Below are 23,918 nucleotides of genomic sequence, written 5' to 3' on the forward strand. Positions count from 1 at the left end.
CGAATGAAGGAAGTTGTCACATATCACCTCGAGCCCCGACTTGATTGTAAGTCACTTGAGTATGAGGGTTCGACAGTTTTGTCATTTCTGTGGCAGCAGAATCATTATTGGACTGTCATATTGACAGGATAATTCGGTATCGGATGTTAGTATCAGACATCGTTCTAGTTTTCGATATGGTTGATTGTGACTTGCCCCTTCATGATGCGTCAATCTGTTACGGCCAACTCCCTGTCGCTTATCGTCGGTGATGAGTACCTGCAAAATAACATCCTCACAGATCGGAGTTGTGTTCAGCGGGGATCCTTCGATGCTTAAGTTAGAGAGAAAATTGATGAACAGTAGATTTGAATGTCGAGAGTAGCAGAGCTCTGACTCAAAAGTATCTTACCAGTACTGTTCACTTATTCTCATTTTATAGATGATTCTGATGTAACCGTCGAGTACGTGATTCTACTTCTTATGGCACTAAATTATCAAATCATAATTGTGGAGTTAGTGGGTCGTTAATTTCTACTAATTGCTGTGACAGGTAGTTGACAACCATTTACAACAGTTAAGATGTGTTGGACAGATAAACCGACTGTATGTCGGTCGATAGCAATAAGTTGGTAGAAGATCCGAAAAACTATCGGCTAGTAACTCTGATATGTCGATGATCTTCGATCGGAGATTGATCAAATTGTTTGTTGTTGATCGATAATAACCGACTGTCGGTCGGTTGACCGACCATGAGTCGGCGTAGCATGCTTGTGTGATCAATGTAGAGTCGGAGGTTGGCGGACTTATCCCAACAAAGCTTTAGAGTTGGCCTCGACCAGATTGGAATCTCAAAGGTGGGGATTAGTATTATGAACATGGTGTGTTGTGTACAATTTGCTCAAAAAAGGTTATCTTCTTGAAAAGACTTTGCACATGTGATATTTTAATTCCAGACAAGAAATTGGAATAAAGCTTGATCTTAAAGGTTACATGTTTTTCTTACATCAATGTGTATAACATAGAATGGCACCATATGCGTAGTAGATTAATCATGCCGACTCAAAATTCAAAACAAACATCAAATGAAATAATATTTATGGAGAATCATAAGAAAAAATAATTATGAAAGAATAAAAAAAAGAAAAAAAATAAGTTATTTAAAAAAAATAAATATCAAAAATTCATAAAGATACCTAACGAAAGAGTCTCTACATACATAAATAATCTCTCTTTTCTCTTTCTTCTCATATCGATTCTTTATGGTTCTCCACATGGTTCCTACGATTCTACTATAATTCCACACACGATTCCATATACTAAAGAGATACCAAGGTCTCCTTAAATAGACCACAACATAGATAGGAGTTTGACTCCTATCTTGATTCACAAATCAAAAATCTATTAAGATACAAATTGTCACACCCCTAATCCGAAATCATGAGCCAAAGATCATGGCAACCATTGCATACTTATGATGAACTCTTTCCATAAACATGTAAAGCATCTCATCACGATATCAATGCATCACAGCATAATAAAATTTAAATAATTATTATTTAACTTTAATTCAAATAACTAAATCAAATGGCTTACATCCAATAAAGTTTTACTAAAAATAAAATAATAGATCTCAGTTCAACGAAGTTGACCATGCTAAATCTCACCTTTAAAAGTTCTGTCCCAACATTATTACCCACGCTCGTAATTAATTATCTGAATCTAAAAAAAATAAAAAAAAAGATAATGAGCTAGATAGCCCAGTAAGTAACAAATATCACAACTAGATATTTTAGATATTATATAATATTCAAGAACAATGCTGTAAATAAACATAAAAATATATTTTATGCTAATTCAATGCAAATTCAATCTTTTCAAATATTCATATATAATATAATTATAAATCTGATTTGAATCAAAATACTCATAACTCAACAGCCTCGACTATGACCAATGTTTACCCTCATTGGCAGGGTCCACTGAATACCAGCGCACAACCTCCACTGGCAGAGTCTACTGAATACCAGTGAACAGCCTCCTCTGGCAGGATCCATTGAATACCAACGTATAATCTCCATTGGCAGAATCTACTGAATACCAATATATAATCTTTATTGGCAGGACCCACTGAAATATAGTTGGACTGAGAGCATAAATTTGATCTATATCAAAATATTTTTGTATCGTAATATATCATAATTTTCACTGAACATATGCATAATCAATAAACTATTGTATTTCAGAATCATTTTTCGTTCAAACATAATTTTATAAATCATGCATAATGTTAAAGAATAATTATTTACTTTCAAAATAAATATGAAATATCTCGAGAAAATGATTCATTACTTATCTTTCACAGACCATTGAACGAACAGATCGATTAATCTTTAGAAGATTCTTCGGTGCTTATTATTCAAAATTATATTTATGTATTAATTTTAATTTAAAATTAAATTTAAATAAATTCTAAATCAAAATTCTACTTAGGATTGGATCCTTCACTAAACTCGATCAAAATCATCAAAAAAAAAATCTTTCACTAGGTTAATCTTAGAAAAATAACTTTAAGAGAGAGAAATCCATCAAGAGAGAAAATCAATCTAGAGAGAAAAAATTTAACTGTTTAGAGAGAGAAAGGAGGGATTCAGACTGAGAGATGGAAGAGAGAGAAACTCTCTCTTTTTTTTCTTTTTCCTTCTCTTCTTTTCTTTTTCTTTCTTTTTTTTTTCTTTTTTTCTTCTTCATGGAAAATAGAGGATCTGTGCATCCTCTTCCCCTTCTTCCACGGAACAGGGGAGCTCTTGCTCCCTTGTTCCCAAGTTAGGATGGCAACCACCCCCCACCGGTGACTCTTAAAGCAGAAGGCGCAATGCCCGGTGATGATCATGACGGAGTCCGATGACCAGCGATGGCTCACGGCGACCAGAATCAAGAGCGGAACAAAAAAAAAAGTAATCCAAAATCAGATTTTTTTAAAAATATTTTTAGCTACAAAATCAGCAGAAATCCCAGCTTAAAATCTATAGCAGATGAAGGGAGGATGATTAAAATGATTTACCTGATTCTTTGTATGGGATTTGATCGGGTTCTTGATGGCCAATATAAAAATAATTCATCAAAAAATAGGAAGAAAAAAAAGAGAAAAATAAAAAGGATTAATCGATGATTTTTAGCGAGAGAAATCTATGGGATGAAGGCCTTTAAATAGATCTCCATTGGAAACAAACAAAGTTTAATTTTAATTTAGATTTTCGAGTATTTTTGATCTCTTAATCAGAAGGGAACTCCTTCGGGAGTTCTCTATATTTTTTTCCTGTTCCCATGTAAACCATCTACTCAGCATGTGTAGAACACATGCTGGCCTTAACAAATTTTTTTTTCTCATTGAATATTTGCTTTAAGATCTGTGCTATTGTTTTGGGTTTTAGACTTAATTTGGAACGGTGTATTACATAACTACTAACAATTTTTAGAAGAAAATAATCAAATAGAGTAACACTAAAGATAAAAATTAATTTCAAATAGGACACACAAAAAATAGAGTCCAAGTTGTATTTGAATTTTGGACTTAGCAACGACTCTCGATATATAACAGCATGGTTTCTCCTTAAGTTTAGTCTAAAGTATTTATATTTGATGTAGCTTTTTTTTATAGTTATTATATTTTCTAAGGATTGAGATTTGAGACAACTCGTGTAGGAAAATTAAAAGTGGCACACTAACCTGGGTGCTATCACTTGTTGTTGATCGAATTATGTGCTTAGAAACTATTTCATTTGCATTTATAATCGTATTTTGCAAAAATTATGCTTAATCTATGTATGATTGCTAGGAATTCCATATGCATTCATTAAATATAGGCTGTATTTGGAAATTTCAAATTTTAAACTCATGATTTTATCCTTTTTATTCAAATGTTTTAGGTTTTGAAAGTTGAGACTTTCCTTCAAAGTTGTTTGATTGCTAAAAGTGGAAAAAAAAAAGGGAGGAGGAAATCATGAACTTTAAAATTCTAATAGAAGTGAAAATTTTTAATTTCATGATTTAATAAATTTTCAAAGTTTCTATAAAGTAATCAAATTGCACAAAATTCTGAAATAATTATATTATAATTTTAAAACTATAACATATCTTGATTATAATAGATATCCAAAATTTATAGGAGTTCATGTTTAATTCATCATCAAATTCCAGCAGCCTCCTTCAGATTGAAAAGCGTTAAGCATTCGAATTTTGTAGAATATTTTTGTATAATCAGTGGTGCAAGCGATGTCACGAGGACCTGAGACAAAATTTCTAATCTCCCGAGCGTTCGATCCTTCTTTTGTTGTCTACAAATTTTTTTTCAAAACAAAAGGAAACAAATGAAGTTATTTACAGCCGGACATACCTTGTAATATGTGTTTAATTAAACAATCACAATGTCTTTGAGCAAACTTATTACGAGGGTTGGGGATGCATTCATCTTTCTAGAAACTCAATTGATACGAGGATTGGAGAAGTGCTTAACTAAAACCATATAAACTCAGTCCACCAAACAACCAGTTTGATGATTATTCTCCGGTCTTTCTTTTTATTTTCGAAACAGAGCCTGGGTCACATCACCCTGGAATAAATAATTATCCCTTCCCTTCTTCTTTATATAAAACAGACGGGGGGCGGGGAGAGAACTTTTCTATGGCTGAGTGGCCACAGACTCCACCACGGTCCAATCACAGCCTTCCTTCCGTCCTCTCCCATTTCTTCCGTTTTTAGATCTCTACACAGGATAGAGAAAATAAAATAGAGAGCCAGGGGAGAGGAATAGGTCGGTGTTCAGATCCCTTCGTTCTTCTAGCGCGCGCGCGCTCTCTCTCGTCTCCCCCTCTCCCGTCCCCTTTCTTTTTTTTAACTCTCGTTCCGTCTTTTTGCTCGCTTTTATCCCATCCAAAGATAGCTCTTTTGCCTCTTTATCCGCTTCTTCTCCTCGAAAGATCGATTTTTTGCCTCATCTCTACTCGATCGCTGCTCTCTGTTCCTTTACGCTGATCGAAAACTCTCTGGTGGTGGGTGGTCCAGGGTTTTACAGGGGTTTGCGGTCTAGCAATTTATACAAGCCTCATGTCATAGATACTCTCGATCTCCAAGTTTCTTGCTTGTTCCGGGCTCTGCTCTTTTGGATTCCATGTGGATTGGCTTCCACTCTCTTTGATTCTTCTTGAATTGGGGCATCGGATCTGATGGCTATGGCCAGCTCTAGGGTCCATCTTTTGGGCTTCAAATTCCGATTTTGCTAGCTGTCGTCGTCGTCGTCGACGTCGTCGTCGTCTCTTTGCTTGTTTCCAAAAAAAAAAAATAAAAAAAGGGTGTTCTTGAATTGGAGTATTCTCCTCAAGCTTTCTCCTTTTCAGATTCTCCTCGGTTTTGGAGGGGTAGGTATCTGTTCTGATTCCTTTCGGAAAACAATATAACTCGACCCGTTCCTTGTGCTGGATTTGCCCTCTGTTTGCTCTACCATCCCAAAAATAGCCGTTCAAGTTTCGAAAGACCTGGAGATGGTGACGAACTCCTGGATGGAAGTTCTTCCTCCAACGACCCCGTACTTCCCCAACTCAAGTTGGCTTCTTGGCCCGAAGAGGAGCGGGAATTGGACACAAGAGGAGAACAAGCTCTTCGAGGATGCCCTGGCGCACTTCGACAGGGACACCCCTGAGCGATGGGAGATGGTGGCGGCCATGATCCCGGGGAAGTCGGTGCAGGATATCATCACCCATTACAAGGATTTGGAGGACGACGTGAGCAAGATAGAATCTGGGCGGATCCCATTCCCTGGCTACAGCTCTTCGTCTTTTACGTTGGACTGGGAGAACAGCCATGGGTATGAAGGGTCAAAGCCATCCTACTGCGTCGGTGCAAAGAGGTCAGGAGGAAGGCTCGATCAGGAGAGGAAGAAAGGAGTCCCGTGGACTGAAGAGGAGCACAAGTAAATTTCCCGTTCAAAAACCCGTTTGGCATTTTAAGAAGATTACATATGTGTGTTTTATTATTATTATTAAGAAGATCCTACACCATGGTTAAATAAACATCGCCATCTTTAATTAGATTTTTTTTTTTAGAAATTAAGAAATTAAAATGATGTGCAGTTGATAATCCATGTATGTTTTGATTCAGATACAAGAAGAAATATCATCTAACAGGCAAAACAGGATATTATGTCCTGTCTGTTTATTGTTGGTTCTGCTACCAGCTTAGTTTGCTTCCGGGATTGTTCGTTGTGGATATTTGCTGATGGTGAAAGTTTTTGTGGGACTTATTGCAGGTTTTTTTTGCTGGGTCTCCAAAAATATGGGAAAGGGGATTGGAGAAACATATCACGGAATTTTGTCCTCACCAGGACACCTACCCAAGTGGCTAGCCATGCGCAGAAGTATTTCATCAGGCTCAGTTCAGGTGGAAAAGATAGGAGGAGGTCCAGCATCCATGACATCACGACGGCCAACTTGCCGAGCAATGGGCCTCCCTCGCCATCTCAGTCATCCGTGCTTTCGATGCGATCGAGTTCAGCTGTTAACACTGCAATCTCTGACCAGTTCTCGGTGATAGTTGATTCGAATCAGCCTAATGAAGCAGCCAGTGTCTTTAGCCCATCGGCACATGGTAATCAGTTTATGCAGCCACCTTATGAAGTTACTTCTTATGGGATGAAATTACCAGCTCAAAGAGGCAATCTTCAAGATTCTATGATCAACGACCAAAACATGCTATTTCAAATGCATGCTCATGGATAACAAAATGTAGAATATTATGTCGTCCTGAGACAGTAAATTGTCTATGGACATCTTTTGGGGTGGGCAGGGTGGAGTGTGGAGGGGATGGGGTTACTCAGGTCATTAAATTCAGGACTTTGAGGATGAAATGGGATGATCAAGAATGTGTTTTCGGTGCTGTCAATCTGTCGATACTCATATTTTCTTAGATGGGCCTTACGATTTTTTGTTTTCTTCTTTGTAGAATTTGCCATGTTCTAGGATATAGAACTCGAGAATGTTCTAGCAACAAGGCATTAATTTGATGTCGTCCGATAGTCTTTAGCTTAGACTGCTCCGTACTTGTGCTGGTACCATACCCCTTATGAAAGGCTTCTCCTTGTCGAGCGCTCGGGTTCCAAGAGATCCGCAATTCCTGTTCGGGTGCTGGCCAGAAGAAAGCTAATTTCAAATTTGTGGAGTGTGCGCGTGCTTCATGGTACGATTTTTGAGGTGTGAATTGAAGGCCAGAGTCTGCTTGCTTGTCTCTCCGATGTTTTAAGCAGGTCCGTATGTAAGCTGTTGTGATGTAAAGATCCATGGACAAATTATTGCTAATTAGCTTTCCATGTTACTATTTCTTATTTCATCTGTCATATGTATTATCTGTCATATATATTTGCAGTGGTCATGGCTCATTGACCCTTGCCTCATTTCTTTGTAGTTTCATATCTATGCAATGCATTCCTTTCTTTGGCTCTCTTGTAAGTGAGACAGGAAACAATCATAAATATGTTTTCTGGTAAAAGATTCGAGTTCCTATTTCGTTGGATTCTTTACTGCGATCTGCACTTTATCTTTCGAGTGGTTACCAATTTGCAAAGCACTTCCAGTTCACCAGTCATTGTTTACAGTAACCCCTGAAGTTTTCTACGGCAATGATTTCCTGATTAATTTACAGTTTCCATGAGGTTTTGTGCAAAGCTGGAGGCTCTGACCAAATGCTAAACTTGTTTGTACACGCGTGCATTGCTCGACTTGTCTGAGGCGCATCCATATTTGATTCCCCTGTTGCTTCTGATTGCTCTCTTTGAATGGAATGCGACCAGTGTATAGAGATCTGTCTCGGTAGTCCTTAGCTTTACCGTTTTAATCCTCTAATGTGACGCACTGCTGACTGAGCTCGACCATTAAAAATAGTTGGTGCTGAGTCTGCATTCCACTTGCTAAGGATCTCATGCTTCATCCATCCTTTTACTGGTTCCGCTCTTTATCTCCTTTGGGAAGGTACCCTGGGACGCAAGTTGATCTCTTCCATCTGTATGCAAGTGGATAAGCGCCCACCACCACCAGATATTACCACAGCGGTGTATTGTGCCCTTTTTGCTTGTGTCCTAGACTTGGGGCAACGTAGGGGGATCTTCCGAGTCTCTACAGACATGTATGTATGCATGCAATGAAAATAAAGGCAAATTGTCCAACTGAATGCTGTATTCAATATCATGATTACGATAGAAATACGGCTTTTTAAAACTAAGACGCTTCAGCTTATCATGTAACTTAGTACCAAGGTAGCTTCGCTGTGGGTTCCGGGCCTCAAATGTTCTTTCAGCTCCTTCTAAACTGGAATATGAATCTAATCTAATTAGTGGTTACATTTGTTCCTCGAGCAGATAACTCAAGTATGTTGTAAAATAATTATATATATACTGTACCTAATGATGGACAGCTGCATGTGAGAATTAATTAGCGAACCTCACGCTGCCGTCTATGATTAGAAAACTTTCTTTCGTCGTTCCGTGGTTGTGAAGTCGGTCTTTAAGAATCTAGGAACCTTGAAAGCCCAACTTTCCAAATTATTGTGGGTCAAGTGGAACCTGTGAATTGGAGGCGAGTGAAATCCTACTCGATGCACCACCCAACATTCCGTCCATTTGTCATCATCCCATTGACCAATCACCCGATCTTTTGGATTTGCATGTCTCATATACCATCTATGCTTGCCGACCTAAATGCTCCAATTGGTTCCACCGGGCTTTAGACGAATTAATGTCGATTCCACCATTATCTTATAGAATTGCTGCTCACTGCTGTTGGCGATTCTTAATTGTCTTGGCTGTTCCAATAGCGACAGCAAGAATAAAGTAGAACCCATGGCTGCTGTGGCTGTGGAGGTGGTGATGGTGGTGGTTAATGTTCCTTTGGTTCCTCTTTTTCTTTTCTTTTCTTTCTATTTAAAAATTTTTTTTTTTTTGCTCGGGTTCTGCTGTCGTCGTGGCTGTTGTTATTGCTGCCGCCACTGCTATTACTGCTGGAACTGCCATTGCTGCTGTGGCTGCAACTATCAGAAAGTGCAGGTGTGCCGGGACGAGTCACTTGCAAATTTAGGCCCCACTAGTTGGGCAATGAAAAGAAGATTCACTGCTAACATGAGCAAAGTGGTCTTCCCTGTTCGCTTTTCCAACGTAAATGACAATACCGCCCACTTTCTCTTGGAAAGATGCTGCATCCTTTTCTGCAACTTGCATTAGAAAAGCACTTGGTGTTCCACTTTATTCTAGTTTAGTTTGATCGACCATTATATGGTCTAACACCTCTCCATACTCTTCTTGTTCCTAACTCTATGTTTTATTCTGATTCCAAGCTCTTCGAATGGGCTAGGCCGATTATATATGATTGAGAATTTAGAGCTCGGGTGGAGGGACACGAGTTTCTCTACTTTCTCCATTGGCCAATAAGAGAAATCTGGTGATGCCTGCAAAGGCCTACCACTCAATACCATAAACCAACGTTTGCGATGCATGAAATTTTTAAGCATCCCAGTACAGGGCATCTCGACTCGCAATGGGAAAAAAAAAATTCATACGTTCCAAGGAAAAGGGGAATCAGAAGGCATGAACTTTGGTAAATTTTACTAATTACAATGCAAACATAATCAGCTCAGACACAATTTGAGATATATATGTTACGACCGAGGGCCAGCCAGCCTTTGGATTGATCGTAATACAAACTTTTACATAAAATTGTTACCAGCTAACGTTGACACAGCTCAAATCCAACTGAAAATCTCCATTTGCAGCTGATTTAACCCCTCTGACTCATGATCTCCAAACAGAACCTCAGTTATTCCCCACACCTCGCTCCCTGTTAGCCAAGCAGCATCAAGAGCACCTACCTGTCTTCTCCCATAAATTTGGCTCAAAACTTAAAGGTCTTCCAGATATCACAATCACCAAAGTGGTTACTTTGCTAGCTACTAGAGATGTCCTGTCACAACCGTTAGAAGGAGTGTCGTGCTCTGATTGTCTTCAAAAGATTGTGCACAGAGAACCACCTCAATGACAACAACTGAAATTGAGTGTGCTTGATCCAGGAAGGTGGCTATTGATGAGTATTCCTCCCATTTTAACTCTTGTTCGTTCCTGTTGCTTCTATAAGAGCTTCCAGAGTAGTCGCGACTGAAAACGAAAAATTCAAAGCATCCTTTCGGCACTGCTTGCTCCTATAGTCAACATTTAAAAAAAAAAAAAATAATAAAAAAAATAAAAGAAAAATCAATAAGCACAAAATAGGAGGTCCCAAGATTGAAATTTTGGCATTGGCTTCTAGGTTTACATGAAGTCACAGACAATATCTCCAAAAATTAGCTGAGCATACTAACATTTAATTAGCTCGCCCCTACTTTTAATGCCTGTCATCATCACAAACATACAGGTCATCAACAATTTCAATGAGCCTCTTATCAGCACCTTTCTTCCTTATTGTCCACCTTATCAAATAGCAAAGGCAAATTCATCTTCTATAGCTAGTTTGAAGAGATATGACCTCAAATTAAGCTTACCCTTTGTTTAACCAACCATGACTACAAACATCTCCTGCCACCACTTCAACCAAGATAACATGTCATTGCTGTTTTCATGTATACGTTGTACCGATCTTTATGGCATTATTCCTACGAAACAATCTTTCATCGTGATATATCATTTGCTTTTTGCAAGTTGACGAAAGGGATAGTGTGTAGATTCTTTTGTTTTCCTGTAGATATCTCAGTTGGTTCCTTTAGATGGAAGATGGTCAAATAAATTTCTTCAAACTGTTATTTTTACTCCCCGTGCAACATATAATTATTAGCAAAGCAATCTTCCAAAATTCAGATGTTTACAGACATACAGACGTCTTCAGATAATTCATTTCTGATAATTCATTCCATATCATGTTCGAAAATTTTTAGCCAACTGTGGATCCACCCAATCATTTACATATATATTCTAATTCATTCTCATGTATGCAATATTTGAGCAAACATTATATAGGTCTCAGAAATTCTAGTTTGTAACAAGATTGGACTGTTAGGCCATAAAATCAAAAAGAAAACTGAAGTGATAACTGTGTTCCAGAAGAACATGCTCAAATACAAAATCTACGAGCACAAAACTGAAGTGATAGGAAAATAGCATAATATTCTGTTTTTTTTTGGTGTAATAGGAGGCAAGACAGCCACCTAGATTTTATTAATAGGGAGTAGTAAAAGAATGTACAACAAGGAGAGCAAACATTTGTTTTCCCCATGAACCAAACAAAACAGGATAGTTAATCAGAACCCCCAAGATACATACAAACTCAGAGTGTAGTTTAATTTTACACAACCGAAAACCTTGCACAAGGACATAAGAAAGTAAACAATGCTGCTGAAAATCTGAAAACAGGACGAAGCTTGTTGTTCTCAGTAGTATAACAGAGGTTCCTATGCAACTGTATCTTGAAACATCAACTTCCAAATTTGCAATCTCTCAGTAGCATCGCACCACAACAGATAAAATTTTTGTGCACAGTATTAAGGCATGATCCTGTTTCATTAAAAAGGGAAATTATCTGCATCTATTGTTTCAATTACCATGCAAGACATTCTGTGGCCACTACAAAATCATCAAGGCCACCAAAGCTGATGGTCAAGTTAATAAATCTTAACCATTTCTAGTTCCTGGCTGAACTTTTTCCATCGCAAAACACAATATATAATGCAAGCGTCAAGGAGTAGGGAGCACTTCCTCTAGGGACTTCACAAATCTCCATTGCATGACAATACCAGCTCAGCTGTTTCACTTTCACTCCATACTTATTTAATGCAACTCTCCTTTGATAAACTCATTCATCATTCTATCCTCACATCTTCACCACCTTCCTCTTATTTGCTTGGGCATTTGTTTTGTTACCAAATATTTCACGCCATATAATACTTTCTAACTAAACAAACATAATATCCTCATTTGACTTCTTAATAGCTACATGCATGGACATCTAAGAAGTTCTTACTACTCATTTCTTTTATATTGTCAATCATTGAAGAAATCTATATACATCAAATATGACTACAGGAATGCTGTAAAAGATGTGATTAAAAACACAACTTACAAGCAAATGGAAAGAGTTAGTATGAAAAGGAAGAGAAGAAAAATGCATTGTGAAGGAAAATAACTCTACTTAAAATAATTTCTATAGTAAATTAACATACCAATCATGGTCCTTCCGTTGCCTGCGTGCATGTTATAGTCCATCTGCACATTGATGTCCAATATCATCAGCATGATTTCCAGTGATTAAGACTTCTTCTAGCATTTTTGTTTAGAGGATGAAATGGTTTCTTTGGATCCTTCCAAAATAGAACTAAAGACTTCAGAACTGCCTTACCATCCCGATAGCCGATGTTCCTAAAGAGTATAAAAAGTAGGTCCATAGATACAGCTCAATAGGTTACGTAATTAGAATGCTCATACAATGCGGCCTACTTGTGTGGAATTAAAATATAATCAAAGAACTATAGCAATTCACGTCACAGCCAGCAAAGGGATATGCAATGACCACTCCAGGACGACAGGACCAACAATTTCCTTACTCTTGTCACCTCCCATTGCGATATTGAAGACTAAAATTTTCATTCCACTGAGGCACTGACCATTCTGAGTTAAGATGAATGGGTATGTAAACTTAGTTCAGATGATCTCACCAAAAAACATAGGATGGCAGAATCTGACATACCCATACTGTGGTTAAACTTGGTAATCTCTAGAGGCAAATTTGAGAAGGTGCCTTGTGAAAACAAGTGACACTAATAAAACTCATGGATATATGAAGTTTCTTGCGAAGGGAGATGTACCAGCACAACTACCTCTTATAATTTATGAATGCCATCTGCTAAAAGTTTTGAAGATGGACTTCTTCTTCATGACACTTTTAAAACTTTGGAGTGTGCTCTCTAGAGGGAATTTGTTCTACAATTAGGAGCTATTTGAGGAAGGTGCTAGCTGACCAACCTGGTAAATTCTTTTTGGTGTTCTAACAACAGAAGTGGGTTACCCTCGTCGACCATTCAGGACAAAGCGTGATATTTTCAGTGATGATATAATGATAAGAGGATATGGAGGGGAAGCGATTGCAAGTTTTAAAATACGTCTAAGATGAAATGTGAAATCCGACTAAATGAAGAAGAGTTCGTCCGTCTTTCTTCATCAATTAGTCAGGGCAGTGGATTTTCCTTCTTGAATAAAATTTAAAGAGCTACAAAGGAGGGCGGCATGATAAAATTCAGATTGCTTAATCAAGTACTTTAAAAAGATTTGTCACTTTTACCTTGCAACGAATCATTTCTAGCAAAGATCAATCTAAGAAAGGCTGCTCGAACAGACCAGAAGCAAATTTTGGCCTCAGGATCTGCTCCATGGCATCACCAGTATGTGACGTTGGTATCTCTCTCCCCTGATTCCACCAGAAATACCGAATCTTGTTGGAATATCTGTGAGGCACCACAATCTGTAAACTTCTCCGGCTACAAACATTGATGGCCATTTTTTTTTTTTGTGGATAAATATTAAGAGACAGTTGATCAATTTTTTTACTGACTAACTTACTCATATTTTTACAGATAAATTACTTTCTCATAGATAACATTTATTCATGAAATGAAAAAAAATCTTATCCATCTAAAGGATGACTAAATTATTTTTCTATCAGTCAGTAAAGTAGATATTTAATTTTTTTTCTAAATATTCCATTTTCATTTTTAATATCTCTATTATTCAATGTCCAATAATTCAGCAATCTATTTTTTTTTCAAATCTAAAAAATATAAAAAATATTATAAAAAATATGGATAATTTTTACTAATTTAGCCATAAATATAGTAATACAAAAAAATTTGGGTAATAGATTTCGAAACTATTTTTTCATGCATAAAAAATATAGATAAATTATTTTTCTAACTCAATATTATATAAAAAATATTTATTTAAAAAAATATAAATTTGTATATAAATATTTTATTAAAAAAAAAAGAGAAGAAGAAGAAGAAGAAGAAGAAGAAAAAGAAATGGCTGCAGGGCGTGCTGCTGCATTTTTATAGTTTTTACACAATTATGTCAATTCCCGCAACAATCAAAGCAGAAATGCAATGTTGGTAATCCGAATCCATGAGGCTGAGAGAACCCGTCTACACCTTCCAAATCCGCACGTCCTTCTTTTTTATCTTATTGATGGAAAAGGAGATTAAGGAGGTTTAACCTACTTAATCACTAGATTTATTCAAGAATGCAACCATAAAATTACAAAGATAAGGTACCGAGAAACCTCCCAACATTGGAGAGAATAAGTGTGATCTCACCAGTCTGTGGCAGAGATTAAGTGAAACAAAAGTTACGTCACCGGAAGTATACAGCAAAACGTTGAGAGTCAACCCCATAAGGAACATTATCCGGTTAATAATTAAGGAAAAGTAGATTTTGAAGACAACTTGAGTGCAGGAGGACTTGCCAAAAGCAATGAAACATATTTTGATGGTAATGCTAGTTGATGATATCGGCTTTTTTCTCATTCTGGTTATTTATCTGAAGAAAAATATTAGAATAATGCTACAATAAGGCAGCGAGTGTCCGTAACGAGCGTAACCTGTGCTCCAAAAATATTTGTTAATGTAGTGATTTTCCATTCCATCTGGAATATGAAGCCATAATTGCAGAAACTCCCTGAGCAACACAGTCGAGGTAAGGCCTCAGATGAATCCTCTCCAACTCTTCAAAAGGTGCAGATGGTATTTCCTTCATTTCTCCCTTTACGTATGCCCCATCTCTAACAAAATATTAGTTCTGATCACACAGTAAAAAATAATTTTTAAAATTTAAAAAAAAAATAAATCAATAACTTTAATAAATAAAATTATCGAGTCAGAATCCAAATCCTAAAATTATCTTACCGATACCGATAAAACAAAAACAAACAAGCAAAAGAGATAAAATTTTTACTTTCACTAAAAAAAAAAAATGATACGTTGGTGTTCTTCATGAGACTCCAAAGTAGAAGTCTTTCAATGGTGATTCACACGAAAATTGGCCCAGATCCTTCTTAATCGGTGCACTGCCACAGCCTTATCTTTTCAAGAATACTACTGGCTTCGAACTCATGGTACGATCGCATCAAAATCCAATCGCCTCCAAGCTTGCTACTAGGATTACGTCAAGAAGATACTCTTCAGATTTCTCACAACCTAGGATTTAATTTTTGACTTCAATATATGAAAAAATCAAACCCTAGAGCACACTAACAACTCTTGCTAAATTTCTCACCATCCTTCTTACAACTTTTGCCACTCAATTTTTTCTTGCTTTTTTTCTCAATTTTTTTTCAGAATTTTTTCTATAATTTTCGCATCCCTAATCTTTGCTTTCAATCTAAAATCACAGCAGCTAGCCATGTGGGACGTCTCATATAAATAAAGGACCAAGAGACGTGTTATGAGATGAAGGGGCGCCAACCTTTGGCGCTCCAACTTCTCACATGGTTAATAAATTCACCATGTAAAATTTTTGATGCATGAGATACTTGCAACAGAAGGACTCTCCTTCTTCTATGTGCCATAAAAATTTCACTTAATTTTGGCAACAAATCAATGGATGTCTGGTTGAGAATTTAAGGTAACGCGTATTAGTTAAGAGCCTTCATGAAGAAAGACTCTCCAACTTCACATGCTGAAAAGAGATGGGGCAGCATTTATTTTTGGCGTGGCTTCTAGTGGGCACAGAGGAGTCTTTCTCCACTTGAAACTATTTCAAGTTGGATAAGGATCCAATTTAAATTGATCCAATCCTATTAGGTCAAAAGCAACTGGTCTAGGTTAGCTCAGACACTTTGATCTAAACTAATTTAGGAACTTGGGTTAATACAATGTGCTAACATATGAAATTAACCTATAGAATTTATATTAAATACTAATTAGATCAGATCAAGATCAAATCTTAAAGTGTGTAACCCATTAGGTTTCAAATCTAGCTAGCAGTAGACCAAGACTTTCGACGTAACCCTAATCCGATGAGATTAGGTCATCCAAAGAGTCCCAATCAACTTAGACTCTTTCAAATTGATTTCAGAATTAAACTCTTTTAATTTTGACAAATCCATAAGTCAAGATTGATGTCTAGCAATACATCATGACTACCCGAAAGATTTAAAATTTTGGTGAAAAATTATCAAAATATCTTTCAGTGGCAAGTTACTGTGTAATTCAATCCTTCAGTCAAACAACATCCCAGATGAGCTGTGGGTATGAAAATATATCAAACTCAATTATTTATCTTTATATATCTCGATCTGAAAGTGATGATTCAGTTGATGATACATTAGAAATCTTTTTCTAATTATCATCTTACTTTGGCCAAAGACTTCCGAATCATCGACCTATAAGATTACATAGGATGTTCGCTCCGTTTATTAGGAGTGACTGATCCCTTATTGATCACTCACAACCTTCATGCACTCTTCACCATATCTAAAATACCCCATATAAGAATCAAAGAACCAAGTTAGGAAGTGGACTAAAATATAGATCCAAGTACATAAGGTACCATGGTGATCTCAGATCAAAAGATCACTCACACAACTCCCACTAGAGAAACATCAGTTGATATGTAAATAAGACTCCATCTGATATTCTCTCATAGATTAATTCAGTGAACTCATTCTCTAATGCGCACCCATATTCTTGTATTAGTATCATCACACAAGTGGTTGTGAGATCAACCATCCTCATTTCTGAGCATATATAGGACATGCCAGTATTACCAGTATCATTGATTTTCGACTCAATGTACCAACGATTAAAAATATTTTAGGTTAGAGCTATCAAAGATTTAGGTCTCACTGGTGTGATCTCATCACGGCCCTAAAATCATTATCCAGACCTATGGGGTTTATTATAATCTAAGAACAATAAGATACAGTATATAATGAATCAAAAATATCTATTTTATTAATAATATTAATATCAATTACATGAGTTTCGAAGATAAATTACAATAAATACCCTATTGCATCCTATATGCGATTGGCTTATAGGACATTATTCTTTCAATCTTCCACTTGCACTAAAGCCAATCACCCCTATATTTGATTGCCATGCTATTAAGGTGACGGTCAAACTGCTATATTGACAAGACCTTAGTGAACGGATCTACTATATTATTTTTAGTGTCAACTCGTTCTATGATCACATCACATCTTTCGACTATCCTCCGAACGAGATAGAACCGTCTTAGGATGTGCTTGAATTTATGATGAGACCTTGGTTCTTTGGCTTGAGCAACTGCCCCAATATTATCACAATAAAGGACCATTGATTGTTCAATCTCTGGAACCACACCCAACTCTGTAATGAATTTCTTCATCCAGACGGTCTCCTTAGTAACCTCACTTGCAGCAATATTCTCAGTCTCAGTGACTGAGTCAGCAACAGTTTACTGTTTGAAACTTTTCCTACTTACTGCACCACCATACAGAGTGAACACATACCCAGATATAGATTTACTATCATCCGAATTAGATTGAAAATTAGAATCTGTATAACTTTCTAGTTTTAAATTAGATCCACTATATACCAGAAAAATATCTCTAGTTCTTCTCAAGTATTTGAGTATGTTTTTCACAGCTTTCCAATGATCCTCTCTGGTATCAACTTGAAATCTACTTACAATACCCAAGGCATAAGCCACCTCAGGCCTGGTATATAACATAGCATACATAATCGATCCTACAGTTGAAGCATAAAGAATAGACTCATTCTATTTCTCTCTTCAGGTATCTTAAGAGACATCTTCTTAGAGAGTTGTATGCCATGACCTATGGGCAAGTAACCTTTTTTACTTTCCTCTATGTTGAACCACTTCAACACAAGGTCAATATACCTAGACTGAGATAAGCCTAGTATCTTTTTTGATCTATTCCTATAGATCTTTATACCAAGTACATAGGATGCTTTATCCAAGTCTTTCATAAAAAACTTTTGTGACAGCCAAATCTTGATCGATTGCAACATCGAGATATCATTCTCAATGAGTAGTATGTCATCCACATACAGGATCAAGCAGATAATAGTACTCCCATTAGTCTTCTTGTATACATAAGATTCATCCATATTTTTGATGAAGCTAAATGATTTGACTGTCTCATCAAAATAAATGTTCCAGCTCCTCGATGCTCGTTTTAATCCATGTATAGATCTATTCAGCTTATATACCTGATTTATTCTTCCATTAGATATAAATCTCTCTGGCTGAGTCATATAGGCTTCTTCCTCAAGGTTTTCATTGAGGAAGGCAGTCTTGACGTCCATCTACCAAATCTCATAGTCATGGTATGCTGCTATAGCAAGTATTATCTGAATAGACTTGAGCATGGCTACTGACGAAAAGATTTCTTCATAATCAACACCTTATTTTTGTCTAAAACTTTTTGCCACTAGCCTGACCTTATAGGTCTCTGCTTGGCCATCTGCTCTAATCTTCTTTTTGAAGATCCGTTTGGAGCCTATTGGGGTCACACCCTCAGGTGCATCAACCAAAGTTTAAACTTAGTTGGTATACATAGAGTCTATTTTGGATTTCATGGTATTGAGCCACTTGTTAGAGTCACTACTCATGACAGCTTCTGAATAGGTCATGGGATCATTATTCTCAATAATATAGGATGTATTGTCATTCTCAATAACAAATCCATACCTGAGTGGTACATTACGCACTCTATTCGATCTTCGGAGAGGAGGTGTGTGTAGTAGCTGTACCTTAACAATGGGCACATCTGGTTGAGAATTATTTTGTGAATCCTGGATGGATTGTAGGTTTTGAACTTCCTCAAGTTCGACAGACCTCCCACTGCCTCCTTCTTAGATAAACTCTTTCTCCAAGAAAATGACATGCCTACCAACAAACATCTTTTGTTGAGTAGAGTTGTAGATGTAGTATCCCATACTTTTCTTGGAATAATCTACAAATCTATATTTTTTTGATCTAGCATCTAGCTTATGTCTATCAATATTTTTCATATAAGCTGGGCAACCCCAAATCTTAAGATGCTTAAGATTGGATCTTTTTTCTTTTCATATTTCATATGGAGTATTAGAAATAGATTTAGAAGATATTTTATTTAAAATATACACTGCGGCCTCGAGAGCATATCCCCAGAAGGATATCGAAAGATCCATGAAACACATCATGGATCGCACCATATCTAATAAGGTACGATTTTTTCTTTCTATAATTTTATTTAATTATGGAGTATAAGGAGGTATCCATTGAGAGAGTATTCTATTTTATTTTAAATAATTAAGAAACTCACTAGACAAGTATTCTCCTCCTCGATTGGATCGAAGAGCTTTAATACTTTTATCAGTTTGTTTCTCAACCATTCTTTGATACTCTTTAAATTTATCAAAAGCTTCGGATTTGTATTTCATTAAATACATATATCCAAACCTAGATCTATCATCAGTAAATGTGACGAAATAAGAGTATCCACCTTTGGTTTGAGTCAATATTGGACTACATACATCAGTATGTACAAGATCCAAAATGTCACTCATCTTTTCTCCATATCCAGTAAATGGAGTCTTGATCATTTTTTTCATGAGGCAAGATTCACAAGTTTTATATGATTCATAATCATAAGGATCAAAAAATTTATCTTTGAATAACTTGTTAATTCTTGACTCATTTATATAGTCAAGTCGGCAATACCAGAGGTATGTGACATTCACATCCTCTCTTTTTCTTTTCTTTATATTATCAATATGAAATACATTATCATTAAGTGAAAGAAATAAAAGATCATTATCAATAAAAGCACTTCTATAATATTCATTAAAAAAATATATAGAATAACCATTGTTCTTTACATTTATTTTAAAACTTTATTCCAATAACAATGGTATAGAAATAATATTTCTAACGATATTTAGAATATAATAACAGATCTTCAGTTTCAAAATTTTGCTCGAAGGCAACTCTAAAATTTTGGTTTCCATGGCTTCGGCCTGAATGGATTCTCCACTAGCGTCGAACAGCTCGAAGTCACCTTTATTCAGACTCTTTATTTTCTATGGACCCTGCAACGATTTGCAAAGGTGTGAGCCACAGGCGGTATCCAATACCCAAGAATCTGATACTGAAGTACTTAATGATAAATTAGTTTGTATCACATACAAATCTTTAGCAACGTTTGTCGGTTTCATGGTTGGAAGGTACTCCTTACAATTTTTCTTCTAGTGGCCCTCCTTGCCACAGTGATATCAAGTACTTTTGGTGAAGATCTTCTTCGCCTTCTTCTTGGAGATGCCAGTCTTAGTATTCATCTTTTTCTTAGAATCCTTCTTTGCCTTCTTCTTGCTGATCTTATCAACAAAAAGTATCAGAGTCTTTTTACCTTTGAAATGACTCTCTGTTGTTTTTAGCATGTTCAGCAATTCTGGTAGGCTGATGTTCAGTTTGTTTATATGATGATTTATGACAAACTGAGAAAAAAAATCAGGGAGAGACTGCAGGATCAAATCCAGGCTCAGTTCACCATCCATGGCAAAACCCAGCTATCCTAGATGAGTGATCAAATCAATCATCTTCAGGACATGCGTTTGCATAGTGGTGCCTGCAGTTATACAGGCACGAAATAACTATTTTAATATCTCATATCGAGCAGTTCGACTTTATTCCCCATATAACTCCTTGAGATTAAGGAGTATAGAGGAAACATCCATGTCCTCATGCTGTCTCTAAAGCTCGTTGCTCATGGAGGCAAGCATAATACATTTGACAGTCACACTGTCATCTTTTCACATCTTATATTTGGTCCTTTCCTCCTCGAAAGCATCTTCTCCTAGAGAATCTGGTGCAGGTGTATCCAGAATGTAGGAGACTTTCTCCTGTATGAGAACAATTCTTAGGTTCCTTAACCAGTCGATATAGTTAGGTTCGGTCAACTTGTTTGCATCTAGGATGTCTCTAAGTGAAAGTGAGGATGCCACATGTGTAGTTAATCAACAATAACAAAAATATAATGTAAGCGAACGACTCATGATGATATTCATAACTAGACTAAAACTTTTATCTAATTATATCTTCCATTATTTTATCAAACTTTATAGCCCTCAAATATGAAAATCGAGAAACATACTGATGTTTCTTAATCGGGCTGAGATCTCTATTCCTCACAAATACCTTGTGGATAGCATAACAAGTATTCATGAGTTCAAGAGTAGGTAACTCTTTACCAATTATACCTCTACAATTCTTAATATTTTTTTCTCTAGTCTCTAGATCACATATAGCCTTGTGGATAGTACAACAAACTATAGTGTTCTAGTTAAGTTGACCCTTCAATCCCATATGGTCATACTTAAATAATGTAGCCCTTATGGATAGCACAACAAAGCAACACTATTCAAAATATGCTATAAGCATCAAAATGCACTTGATCAACATCATATCAATTTCTATAGTAAGCCTTGTGGATAGCACAACAAGCTCACTAAGATCTTGACATACTCTATCGATCAAGTTCGAAGGAAGGTCCTTGTAATGTCTACATCACTAATCAATCTAAATCTAAAAATCAATAAGACCAAATTGATCAGGTCAGTAGGTGGGAGGCACCCCGTAGCTTTTCTTAGACACCAACAGAGTTGGCCAGGCCAGCATACAGACCTAATTAGAAAATCATCTGTCACACTTTTTTCGACACCAATTGATCTAATGAATTCGACTTTTGATTAAAAAGTGAATCCCGACATTACAACTTAATATAATTTTTAATAGGGACTTTGAACTGGTCTCGGCACATCCTATCTACAACTATATAAAATGTACTCAATATATTATGCAATATGGCATGTAAACACAAATCATAATAGCAATCATATAATCATGCCAAAAATTCAAATAAGGGTGCATTAGAAGTCATAACATATGACAAGTATATTGAAAAATAAAGCAACCCTTAATCATATTAGACATGCATAACACCCTTAACCATACATCGATTTAAGCATGAAGCTACCATAATAAAATAGATTCTAAATTATTAAAAATTTATAATTCTAATAATTAAAATTTGAAATTATGGTACATATAAAGTCAAAAATACTTTTTTGAGATTAAAGATCAATGCTAAAAATCAATGTAACATATTTGGCAATATATGATCAATAACAATTCTATGCAACTATTTTGTATTTGTTTGATCGAATCAGACAAGGATGGCTTTGATACCACTGTTGGATTCCAGTCATATAGTAGAAAATAATTTTTAAAATTTTAAAAATAAATAAATTAATAGCTTTAATAAATAAAACTATTGAGCCAGAATCCAAACCCTAGAATCACCTTGTCGATATCGATAAAATAAAAACAAGTAAGCAAAACAGATAGAATTTTTACTTTCACCAAAAAGAAAAAAATGGCACATTGGTGTTCTCCATCATACTCCAAAGTAGAAGTCTTCCAATGGTGATCCATACAGAAGTTGGTCAAGGTCCTTCTTAACTGGTGCGCTGCTGCAGCCTTGTCTTCTCAAGAACACTACCGGCTTCAAACTCATGGTATGATTGTGCCAAAGCCCAGTCACCTCCAAGATTACCACCAAGATCACGCCAATAAGACACTCTTCATATGTCTTACAACCTAGAATTTGATTTTTGGCTCCAACATATAAAAAAATCAAACCCTAGGGCACACTAGCAACTCTTGCTAAATTTCTCATCACCCTTCTTGCAACTTTTGCCACTCAATTTTCCCTTACCTTTTTTCTCAAATTCTTTTCAAAATTTTTTTTATGATTTTCACATCCCTACTATCTGGTTTCAACCTAAAATCATAGTAGCTAGCCATGTGGGATGTCCCATATAAATAAGGGACCAAGAGACGTGTCATGGGATGAAGGGGCGCTAACCTTTGATGTTCCAACTTCTCATGCGGTGAATAAATTTACCATATGAAATTTTTGATGCATGAGATACTTGTAATAGAAGGACTCTCCTTCTTCTACATGCCATAAAAAATTCACTTAATTTTGGCAACAAATCAATAGATATCTGTTTGAGAATTTAAGGCAATGCATATTAGTTAAGAGCCTTCATGAAGAAGGACTCTCCAACTTCACATGTTGAAAAGTGGTGGGGCAGCATTTATTTTTGGCATGGCTTTTGATGGGCATAGAGGAGTCTTTATCCACTTGAAATTATTTCAGGTTAAATAAGGATCCAATTTAACTTGACCCAATCCCATTAGGTCAAAGGCAAACTGGTCTAGGTTAGCTCAAGCACTTTGATCTAAACTAATTTAGGAACTTAGATTAATACAATGTGCTAGCATATCAAATTAACCTATACTATATAATTTATATTAAACTCTAATTAGATAAGATCAAGATCAAATCTCAAAGTACATGATCCATTGGGTTTCAAATCTAGTTAGTAGTGGATCAAGACTTTCGACGTAATCCTAATCTAATGAGATTAGGTCACCCGAAGAAACTCAATCAACTTGGACTCTTTCAAATTAATTTTAAAATTAAATTTTTTTAATTTTTATAAATCTACAAGTCAAAATTAACGTCTAGCAATGTGTCATGTCTATCTGAAAGATTTAAAATTTTGATAAAAAATTATCAAAATATTCTTCAGTGGTAAGTTATCGTATAATTCAATTGTTCAATCAAACAACATCCCAAATGAGCTGTGGGCATGAAAATATATCAAACCCAATCACTTATCTTTATGTATCTCGATTTAAAAATGATTATTCAATTGATGATACATTAAATTTTTTTTTAATTATCATCCTGCTTTGGCCAAAGACTTTCAAATCATCGATCTATGAGATCACATAGGATGTTCGCTCTCCTTAT

The 23,918-nt window shown here is 36.0% G+C and overlaps 1 protein-coding gene across 1 annotated transcript; it reads left to right on the forward strand.

The window, feature by feature from the left end:
- The first annotated feature begins 4,794 nt into the window (after positions 1–4,794).
- Positions 4,795–7,423, forward strand: LOC105034252 (transcription factor DIVARICATA). Its single transcript, XM_010909323.4, has 2 exons — positions 4,795–5,947; positions 6,284–7,423. The coding sequence occupies exons 1-2, from the start codon at positions 5,520–5,522 to the stop codon at positions 6,750–6,752; spliced, it is 897 nt and encodes a 298-aa protein (XP_010907625.1). The 5' UTR covers positions 4,795–5,519; the 3' UTR covers positions 6,753–7,423.
- The last annotated feature ends 16,495 nt before the right edge of the window (positions 7,424–23,918 follow it).

This window comes from Elaeis guineensis, chromosome 10 (genome assembly GCF_000442705.2).
Source record: "Elaeis guineensis isolate ETL-2024a chromosome 10, EG11, whole genome shotgun sequence".
In the NCBI taxonomy this organism is placed as follows: Eukaryota; Viridiplantae; Streptophyta; class Magnoliopsida; order Arecales; family Arecaceae; genus Elaeis; species Elaeis guineensis.

Excerpts from the sequence above, each read along its gene's own strand:
- LOC105034252 (XM_010909323.4), top strand. The coding sequence starts at position 5,520 with ATGGTGACGAACTCCTGGATGGAAGTTCTTCCTCCAACGACCCCGTAC. Across the intron at positions 5,948-6,283 it reads TGGACTGAAGAGGAGCACAA|GTTTTTTTTGCTGGGTCTCC; the intron begins GTAAATTTCCCG and ends GACTTATTGCAG.